General features: G+C 31.4%; 1 protein-coding gene across 3 annotated transcripts; it reads left to right on the top strand.

Annotated features, from left to right (window-relative positions):
* Positions 1-2,524: 2,524 nt before the first annotated feature.
* Positions 2,525-10,414, top strand: LOC112013320 (uncharacterized). Of its 3 annotated transcripts, none has more exons than XM_065778742.1 (5): positions 2,525-2,811; positions 7,276-7,439; positions 9,222-9,723; positions 9,833-9,888; positions 10,253-10,414. In XM_065778742.1, exons 1-5 carry the CDS (start codon positions 2,635-2,637, stop codon positions 10,338-10,340), a joined length of 987 nt encoding a protein of 328 aa, XP_065634814.1. In that variant the 5' UTR covers positions 2,525-2,634; the 3' UTR covers positions 10,341-10,414. The 3 variants fall into 3 exon arrangements, with proteins under 3 accessions (XP_065634814.1, XP_065634812.1, XP_065634813.1); XM_065778740.1 differs by having other exon boundaries at positions 2,526-2,811; positions 9,833-9,918; XM_065778741.1 differs by lacking the exon at positions 2,525-2,811 and adding an exon at positions 6,790-6,978 and having other exon boundaries at positions 9,833-9,918.
* The last annotated feature ends 760 nt before the right edge of the window (positions 10,415-11,174 follow it).

The raw sequence follows: 11,174 nt of genomic DNA, 5'->3' as shown, positions 1-11,174 counted from the left end.
TAATATAATATACTATTATATGCCTTTTAGAGTAGACATTAATAAAATAAATCAACTCACAAACCCACCTGATTATAACTCCTCTCAGCATAAATGAACTCATAGGCCATGCCTCCCCTGAACTATGAAGTACATATGAGAGGGTTTTCCCCCCTCCCTCTATTTGTTCTTGGCCATTGAATGATATATGACATTGAAATTCAACCATCCTTACTCAGATATCAGACAAGGAAACTACTGTTTGGGTCATAATTTTTTCCCTTAACACGGACATTCTATTACTATAATTCATGTCTATAGGTGCTCGTTTTTATATATAAAAAAGAGAGAGAGGTTATAATTAAAATAAATAAAAACCGTTAATAATACAAAAAAGAGATTATAATTAAAGGCATCTACGTGCTTAATGAACTTTTGGTGAATAGTGCACAACAAATCATGAACCACTTTGAGAAAAATAGGCAGCTCAAATGGCGTCCGGACTGCTTCTCACGGTTCCTTACTTCCATTTGTATCTGAACCTTGAAATAAAAAATAGCAACGAAATGGACATTTTAAACTGTGCACAGGTTTTCCGGTCAGACCTGGGCTTTTTGTTTGAAAATATTCACTGAAAACTCGCCGGAAGTAGCAAAAAGTAGTAGATCTTGTTCGCTAGAAGCCGAAAGTAGCAGATCTTGTTTGCTAAATTGATGTTTTGGAGGAGATTTTGCTCGGATTTGTTTTGGAAGAAAGGGAGAAGAGTTTGCTCAGATCAGTTCTAGAAGAGAGAGGGGCGAGAGAGAAAGAAAACAAGAAGGCTAGAGGGAAAGAGAGAAAAGACTGGCCGGCCTAGTGGTAGTGTACTAGTGGAGTGTGCAGGGGTCTAATAGTTTTATGAGGATGGGAAATACTAACGCGGGAAAGAGTGTTTGTTTGGGGAAAGGGTAAATTAAATGGTGCAATTATTTTTATGTTTAATTTTAAATGTTAAATTTTTTAATTTAATATATTAAGACAAACAAGAAGCCTGTAAGGAAAAAAAGGAAAAGACTAGCCGGCCTAGCGTCAGTGCACTAGTGAGCAAGGGTCTGATGGTTTTATGAGAATAGGAAATAGTGGGCAAGGGTCTGATGGTTTTATGAGAATAGGAAATGGTTTTATGAGAATAGGAAATAGTGGGCAAGGGTCTGATGGTTTTATGGGAATAGGAAATAGTGACGTGGGAAAGAGAGTTTGTTTGGAAAAAGGGTAGATTAAATACATGAGTGGACATTTCAATTATTTTTATATTTAATTTTAAATGTTGAACTTTTTAAACGTTAAACTTTTTAATTTAATATATTAAGACAAACTTTAAAGTAATATTTTAAACTAAAAAGTGTTGCATCTCTATATTTATTTGTACTGTTTTAATAAAATATTTTATTTGTAATAATTTTATACATTTACTTATATTTAAAATAATTATTAAATTAATTATAATGTCATTACGATTCGATTCCGGTTCGACCTTGGTTCGATCTTAAAAATTTTGAATCTTTTATTTTTACGGTTTAATAAACGGTCCGGGTCTGAAAATTTTGGCAAAAAGATGCATCTGAGAACACTACAATTACATAAACTAGAGCAATTTTCTAATGTTTTATCCAATAAATTTGACGGTTGTTGGATAGGGTACCCATTAAATTTCGGTTGGATATATATAAATATATGAAGTAAGTTTATCACTTTTTTTTTCTTTTTTTTTTTTTTTATGTTATGGTATATCCAATGTGAAAATTTTTAGGTACAAGTGTGAGAAATGACGCTCTATTTTTTCATATTCATGATAGACTTCCTCATAAATTTAATGAGTGAATCTCATCATAAATATGAGAGAAAAAAGTATCATTCCTTATACTATGAGAATAGCTAAGAATTACATGCTCATTTTATCTCATTAAGCATGTTTTGCCGTTGCTGTTGTTGTTGTTGTTTTTATTTATTTATTTATATTTTTTTATATTAAAAAAAGGATCTGGCTTCTGTCCAGTGGCCAGTGCCACTGGATGCGTTGAATTCGCGACACGTGTCTAATTTGAGACACGCATTAGATTGAGTGACCATTAACCACTGGACAGAAGCTAAACTCTTAAAAAAAATCACTTTGGCTCTATTTCTTATAGAGTATTTTGAAGTTGTTTTATATGGAAGCAATTTTAGCCAAAACTCCAATGATTACTTATTTTACTTTTTATTTTATTTTTACCCATTTAGATGGAAGATAAAGCTTGTGTAGGCAAGCAACAATGACCAATCCTTCTAGCCAAAACCTCAATGATTATTAATATTTAATACGCATACATACTCAGTAAAAAAAGTAAAAGAAAAAGAAAAAAAGTAAATTTTTAATCTGACAAAACTAAAGAGTGGTGGAAGGGCCTAGCTATATGCCTATGTATTGATCTCTCACATCCCCAGACGGCCAAAACTAAAATAGTGTTATACGTGGTGTTGCAAATCCAAAGCTAGCATTTGGAAGCAACTAATTAAGAACACAAAATAGGAGAGGAAAAAAACAAAATAGGTAGTTGTCATTTGTTGCACTTGCCATTAGGGGAGTGCATCACAACATTCAACCTAGAGGATGCCGTGTGCTACCATGGCTTTTTCATGATGGCTCCAAACTCATGGATTCCATCTACTAAAACTCTTCAACGACCATTACGACTTGCAAACTCCACCACCTCTGTCATGGTTTCTATCTCACACCCTCCAAACAGTAGCTCTATTCTTATTCAAGTTCATGATATCCAAAATGTTTCTCTTGAAGACGAGAAAGCTATACTTGTATATACTACTCTCTCTCTCTCTCTCTCTCTCTCTCATGTATATTGTTGAGTGGTGTTAGAAATACATACAATAAATTTTACTATATAATCTTTACAAATTAAATAATAAAAATAATTTAATATTATTTTTTATATTATTGAAATTATACCAATCACTTTCATTACCATTGTTATTAATACCGTTTCGGACCCCGTTTCGGTTTGTCCAGTGGAATGGAATATTTCGGTACCGGCCGATTTCGGCGTACCGTTTCAGGGTGTTTCGGGGTTCTTAAAAAATAATTTATATATATCCTTGTTGAACATAAAATTGTCAATTCTAATAAATAAATAACTAAATATCAAATAATACAAATCATTTAGTCTTAACTTTTAAGTCTTAAACATCAATATAACATCATACAATAAGAAGATTTACAAGACAATAACTAAATATAAAAAAATACAAAATTTACTCATCCTTGAAAAAAGAAAAACGCAAATGCGGTTAGGAAGCGTAAAACACGCATCCCAAATGCACACTTATTAGGATTGTAAACAACTCTAGGCTTAAGCTGCGAAAAGCTAAATTTAAATTTGACATAAAGCTGCTCTTTTTATTTTATAGGCCTTAATAGTGTAGTTGTAGCGGTAGCTGTAGTAATCAATTATGTAATAGCCGTAGAGTCCAATAGATTCTCAAGTCTCTATTTAATGGATTCTCAACGGGCAGTAATCAATTTTGCCATTTTATGATTCTCAACTGCCTTGAGGTCAATCGTTTATGATTCTGCATTTAACTCAATTTTACTATTTTTGATAAATTTCGGTATTTTGTCACCTAATCGTCCAATTAGTTCAAATTAAGGTTGTAGATGTTTTTTTTTTTTTTTTTAAATAGTGTTTATACCTTTTGTAGCAATCAGAGGCAAGTCAGATTATTATCAAAAAACACAAACTTTTGTCAAATTCTTTCTTTGGTGGATTCTAGTTTTTCTCCTAGTGGATTCAGGAAAACCCATCGTGAATTCAAGGTCTACTACCAGAGGCAAATAGTTTAGTTTCTGTTCAATCAAGAGAGTATTGTATATGCTTTCATTAAACTTCCGCAACATCAATTTTGGTCTCTCTCTCTTCCATTACACCAAATCTATCTGGAACATCCATGGTTATAGCTAGCATCCACCGAGTCCCATGCCACCACCACTGATGGTTCATACCTGTGTGGCCCTTCTCTTCTCTTAAAATTTTTGTCTCTCTTTGGTTTCTTGTTTTGTCAATTCTAGGTGTGGCCGAGTTCTCCTTGCATACACCACCTCCATCGCACCACCAGTCTCTATCGCCGAATCTGTCAGCATAATATTAGAATCACTTTTGCGCAACTCACCCCTCTCTATTATTATCTTTAGAAAAAAAAAAGTTTTTTTTTATTTATTCTATATTTTTTCTGTATTTTTATTTATTGGTCTAGCTCAATACTCCTGTTTGACTCATTTTCCCTTTTTACATACTTCACTATTTGGGATTTTTTTTTTCTTTAAAAAAAAAAAAATCTATTATGGTTCTACTAATATATGCCCTAAGGGCATACATTAGTTAAAAACAAATCCTTAAATGATTTACTAACATGTGTTCTAAGGGCATATGTTTATAAAATTAATTTTTATTTTATTTTATTTTTTTGGTGATTTTAATGTTATTTAGTCAAATTCGGGTTTTGTAAGTTTTCCTAGATACCTTAGGTTTTACAACAACATTAGGTTTTCTTTTTATTATTTAAGTGTATTGAAGCCTCCAAAAACATTTCAATTTTCAAATTAATAAATATTCTATGTACAAGTTCGAGCAATAACGCTGACATTTAAATTTGGAGGTTGGTGGGAGTGATGAGCAAGCAAAATCTTTAAAACCTCGGTTTTTCCCGTAGCTCATGTAACAGTTTTCAAAGCTAAATTCAAAAAATCATATATTTCTCAATTCTTATTAGAATTGTCTCATTCTTGTGCTCAAATTGTATCCGAAACATCTACTAAATACCTTATTTTGTAAACAACCTATTTCATTTCTCGATAGTGATGCACACTGTAGGAAACTAATTGATTTTTGTTTGTTATTTTTCAATTGGTATTTTTATAAAATTATATATTAAATAAAAAAATTGCTAAAAAAAAAGGTTTAAGCAAATACAAATTAAATAAGTACAAAAAAAAAGTAATAATCCAATAACTAACTATACCTTATATTTGGTTATTTATATGATATATTATATATTTGGATCAGCTTTAATAATAGACATAAGTGAATTTTTGACAACAATGATTTATCATACTTTTTATTTTGACAAGGCATGATATATACTTTGGGTAAAGGATAAAAACAAAAACCAACAATTGTTAGTTATTGCTCATGTATGGTGTAAAAAGGCAAGTTAATGGCTGGGAATGGTAGATCATATCACGCTTGTTAGTGTGTAATTTTAATCAGGGGAGTAAAATAATAAAAATTATATCATTAGCATTACTTACAAGAAAAAAAAAATTTATTTTCCTACGAAGTTGTACTATATTGTAAGTACCAATAATATTTCTTACTAAAAACGGTTCATTTCATGACTGATATCTATTTAAAATATATCAATGGTTTATAACGCTATAACGTGTTACTTTATTTAAGATTTTTTCTTCCTATAATATTGCCCCTTTTCTCAATAGTTATTGAATGGTTTGATTTAAGATTTTTCCGATTTAGGTTGGGCTTTTAACTCTCCTCTTTTTTTTTTTTTTAGCTCAGATAAAAATCCTAATCTAACGAACCTAATAAGCTAATAAACTACCCTCATCTCATCCCACCCAAGACCAATTGAATTTGGATCCTCAAACCCCACAAGGCTGGTACCATTCCGGCCAACATGGACGGTGGTGAGGTGGGTTGTTCTAAGCCATTGATCCACTTAAAATAGATCCTAGCCATTGAATCCGGATCCTTTTCAAAGTGGGATTTTACACATCAGTAGTGACTAGTGAGTACAGGGTTTTATAGTGTTTTTTTTTTAACCCCGTATCACTTTCACTGAACAGGTTTGCCTCTGTCTGTCTTATCTTTATTGGCCGCAAATCAAAAGGTTCAAACTTCAATCAACCAAACAACAAACAAACCAACAAAAACAATACATACAAAACAGTGAAAACACAAGTGCGCCCATTTTCTCTCTCCCCTATATTTTCCCAGGAAAAATAAAAACTCTAGGAAAAATAGGACCAGCCAGTCATTCACAGACAGACGGGAAACAACTATGGCTTCTCACGGCAACAAATCAGAGGAAGAAGCCGCCATTTCTGAAGCTCCAAACACACCCATTTCCACCATCGTCATCATCATAGGTACCCAATACTATACTCTCTCTCTAATATATATGTGAGTGAGTGTGTGTGTGTGTGTGTGTGTGTGTGTGTGTGTTGGAGTATATATTTCTGTTTTTTGTGTGGACTGGTACCGGGCTGCTGTGACCATGAATTGAAGGAGAGGAAGAGAGTACGTTGAAGGAGAGGCAGAGAGCAACCTCAAACGCAGGGGAGAGAGAGAAAAATTTTTGATTTTAGCTGGTTTTACTCAAACTTACCAAAACAGTGGGCGGGCTGAATGGGCGGGCTGAACTGATTTTAAGGGTAAAGTAGTATTTTTGTTATTTGGTGAGGTGTCAATATTTTAAGTCATTAGATTAGATTTACGGTTGACAAAAGAGGTATTGCACTAGGATATGGATCCGTGGTGGAAGGGCTTAGCTATATGCCTATGTGTTGATCTCTCACATCCCCAGACAGCCAAAACTAAAGTAGCGTTGTACGTGGTGTTGCAAATCCAAAGTTAGTATTTGGAAGCAACTAATTAAGAACACAAAATAGGAGAGGAGAAAAACAAAATGGATAGTTGTCATTTGTTGCACTTGCCATTAGGGGAGTGCATCACAACATTCAATCTAGAGAATGCCGTGTGCAACCATGGCTTTTTCATGATGGCTCCAAACTCATGGATTCTATCTACTAAAACTTTTCAACGACCATTACGACTTGCAAACTCCACCACCTCTGTCATGATTTCTATCTCACACCCTCCAAACAGTAGCTCTATTCTTATTCAAGTTCATGATATCCAAAATGTTTCTCTTGAAGACGAAAAAGCTATACTTGTATATACTACTTTTTCTCTCTCTCTCTCATGTATATTGTTGAGTGGTGTTAGAAATACATATAATAAGTTTTACTATATAATCTTTACAAATTAAATAATAAAAATAATTTAATACTATTTTTTATATTATTAAAATTATACTAATCACTTTCATTACAACACCGCCCTAATCTATGAGTTTTTTTTTTTTTTTTTTTTTTTTTATAATAGTTTTAATATTTTTCATGTCTTGTTTGGTTGTGCATATTGTGATTATATATGAATATGTTAATGGATTTTAGCAAAAATTGGGCAGAAACAAGTGGGTCGGATGCTAAGAATATCAGAAGGAGATGAAAGGAACGTGAGGGAGTTTCAAAGCATGCATCCGGAAGCAAAGAAGAAAGGTTTCGGTCGACTTTTTCGTTCTCCCACACTCTTTGAAGATGCTGTTAAGTCCATCCTTCTTTGCAACTGCAAGTAAGTTACGTTGTCAATCGCTCTTCTTTTATATATGTTCTTTTTTTTTTTTTTGATTTGTTCATTTTTTATAGGTCCAGTTTCTTTTCTTTTTTTTATTTAATTTAATTTTATGGTTTTTATGGATTTTGAACTATTATATTCTAAAGAGCTAATTCGGTTTTAATGTTTTAAAACATAGAAAGACAACGTTCTTAATTAAAATGAAATTTACCACACAAAAACAATTTATGGATAAATTGCTTATTTTAGTGCAAATTAAAATATATACTAGCATGGATAGACAACGTCCTTAAAATGTCTCGTTGTATGACTATGAATACAAGCATTATTTTAGTGCAAAAATAAATATTCACATAATAATGCCAACACAATGACATCTTTCATTTAAGTGTGCTTATTTGTTGGAAGTTTTTAAGTTGTTTTATAAACCTTTTGTGGTGTCATAAGATTCGCATTTTTAGTGGTATTTAAGATCAAACTTGGGGATTACGTAAAGTATCCGTAAAACTGATTTTTATTTTTTATGTTTTAGAATCATCCCTAAGACTGATTATAATGGCCATATATTTCTTTTCTGATTATAATGGTCATATTATGATTTAGAATGTTTGTGCAAATAGAATAAAATGAGGCCTCTATATTAATTACAAAACCACATTAGTTCAAGATATTTAAAGAAGACTAGTCCATTGAATAATTATTAATCATATTTTAATATAGATCATTTGTTATTTAATTAGTCTTTTTTGAACTAGACAAAGTATCGAGCATTTGTCGTTAAAGTTAGGAGAGGATTTTCTTAATAATTGAGGGAAATTATACTTTACCTCCCTAATCTATACATCATTTTACACTTATTCCCTAAACTATGGGGATGGACATTTACCATCCTAAATTGTACCATCTTTTACACTTACCTTTTAAACTATGATAATTCACAATTTACCCTCTTAATTATACCCCATTTTATACTTACCCCTTTAAACTATAAAAATACACACTTACTTCCCTAAACAAATACTCATGGGTGGGGGGTGCAAAATGTTACAAAGTTAATATTTTATGAGGATAAGCGTAAAAGGTTGTATATTTTATTAGGCAAGTGTAAAAGAAGATATAATTTAGGAGTTAAAAGTATAATTTCTCCTAGTAATTGGATTAAAGATATCTTTTGTTGTAATGAGTTTGCCAGCAAGAGATGCTACATACACAATATTTTCATAAATGACACGCTATTGCTAGTTCTAATTTAGGCCCATCAACAAAAATTACTTTTTTGTCCACTAATAGAAGTTTACCACCTAAGATTTGTTGTAAAATTGTTACAAATATATTGTGAATGTAGGATTTTTCTTTGCCAAAAGCCAATAAGGATAAATTGATATGCACAAAAAGTAAAAATAAAAATAAAAATAAAAGAACAGAAAAGAAGAGGTGGTGCAACTATTAAGGACATGTTTGTATGAGAAAAAGTATGTCAAACTGCAATTACTTTTTCGTATATCATTTCTTTTAAATATTACTTTAAATAAAAATTACAAGTAATACACTAATACTATAGGCCCTTTTTTTATTTTATTTTTTTTATTTTTTACAATTGCTTAAATAGAATGTTTTAAGAGAAACATTATTTTTATGTGGTTTACACAACTTATATTATGCACTAATTAAAACAAACCAGGTTAAAAACCATGAAGAAAGTTATGAAAATTGTTGTAGGTAATATTTTAATACACCTATGTGTCATTGTATGTATTATACAATATGATATTCAAATAGGTGGACGAGGACATTGGATATGGCTAGAGCTCTATGTGAACTTCAAGCAGAGTTAGCTGATGGCTGGAACAGTGAAAATATAGTCAAACATCCCAAAAAGAAAGGGATAAAGAGAAAGAAATTTGCTCGAAAACAAAGTAAGGTCAACAAATGCGTGGATCAGAGTTGCTCAAATTCACAACTTCTAGAAGGCAATAATAATAAAGTTAAGGCATTAGGGAACTTTCCAAGCTCAAAAGAACTAGCTACCCTTACCGAGGGTTACTTGGAAAAACGTTGCAAACTTGGGTATAGAGCATGTCAGATTTTTGAACTTGCTGAACGTGCAGAGGAAGGAAAGCTTAAGCTTAAGCTCAAGAAAACATCCAGCTATGAGGAAATATATGACAAATTGAGTAAAATCAAAGGCTTTGGTCCTTATGCATGTGCCACACTAATGATGTGCATTGGATTTTATCAAGTGGTCCCTATGGATACTGAAACAAAGCGACATTTACAACAGGTTTTGAGAGTTTCAATATTGGTAGCTTCATGTAAATATGCCATAAAATCATAATGATTTGCTTAATTGTATGGTCTTTTTAATAACTATTATATATTTTTTATGTCAGGTTCACAAGACAAAGAAAGAGAATGCCAAAGAAGATGTCAAACGTATTTATGACAAGTATGCGCCATTTCAAGCATTGTCATTTTGGTATATATTTATATTCTTATGCGTTTATTTTCAACATCAATCGATAAAGTTAGAGTTATAACAATAATTTCACACCAACACTTCATTTGTCTACCACCTCCCACCAGATCCCACCATAATTTTTTTTTATTTTTTAAATGACCCTTGTGTGAGGTGGTAAGTAAATTGGGAGGTGTGAAAGTTTCAATTAATTTTTGTTGTGATCCAAACTTTTTAATTACGCTTTTTGCTACTTTTATATGATTGTAGATATTTTTATTGATTTACTGATTTCATTATTTTTAGTCTTGAGTTTTGAATTTCAGCTAAGTCATTCTTCCTGTATTGTTTTCAGGCTTGAGTTATTGGAGTACTATGAAATAAAGTTTGGAAAGCTAAGCATGTTGCCAAACTCTAGTTATCATATTGTTACTGGCAGCTAGACTTAGGTAGTGCTATTGGTTTGTTTTGGAAATTTGACCAAGTTTAACTAAGCCAACAATTACTTTTCTTGTGTAGTTGTGGGTTCGTTTAACTAAGATGAATCGGTTTGTTTTGGAATTGACCAAGTTTAGATTAAGATGATCCACAAAGAGCATAAACGTTGGGGTGCTTACTATTTCATTGTTTAGTTGATCTTATTTTAAATTTTTTGAGCAAGAAAAAATGTATTGTTGAACCTATGAGCTCTCATATCACTATAGAAGATGAAGAAAATGCAAAATGAAGATGCATTTTTTTTTTTTGAATGATTTTATAGATTATTAGTAGTTTCTCTTTGTGGTTGTCTAGAGAGATTAACAAATATCATGATGTCAACGTGAGATTGTTTTAGAGTTTTTTCCCCCTTAAAATCCTTGTTTTAGGTGTTTTGTTGATGGATTGATGCTATGACATAATCTGGTCCTTTTATTATAAAAGAAAGGTCATCAGATTGAAAAAAATAAATAAATAAATAAAATTATAAATAAAAGAAAACGCTGGGAACACTACAAGATATTAATTCTAATAAGACAAGCATTATAACCATGATAACAAAATTAATTTAATTATAAAATAATTTTAGTCTAGATTTCCTATCTAGGTCCTAATAAGCACAAAATGTATACGCCAAAAACTTAAAAGGGGAAAAGGACCTAAATAAATTTTATTTTTTGATAATGATGTAACAGAACTTCACTCAAATTAGTTGCACATCATAAAATATACCTAAATAAATTATTTTGTATAAACACTATAATTTAGCCACATAAAACACTCGTAGAGTTTGTGAAGTA

This window comes from Quercus suber, unplaced genomic scaffold, assembly GCF_002906115.3.
Source record: "Quercus suber isolate HL8 unplaced genomic scaffold, Cork oak 2.0 scaffold_190, whole genome shotgun sequence".
Classification (NCBI taxonomy): Eukaryota; Viridiplantae; Streptophyta; class Magnoliopsida; order Fagales; family Fagaceae; genus Quercus; species Quercus suber.
This window is presented reverse-complemented; position numbering and strand designations above follow the sequence as displayed.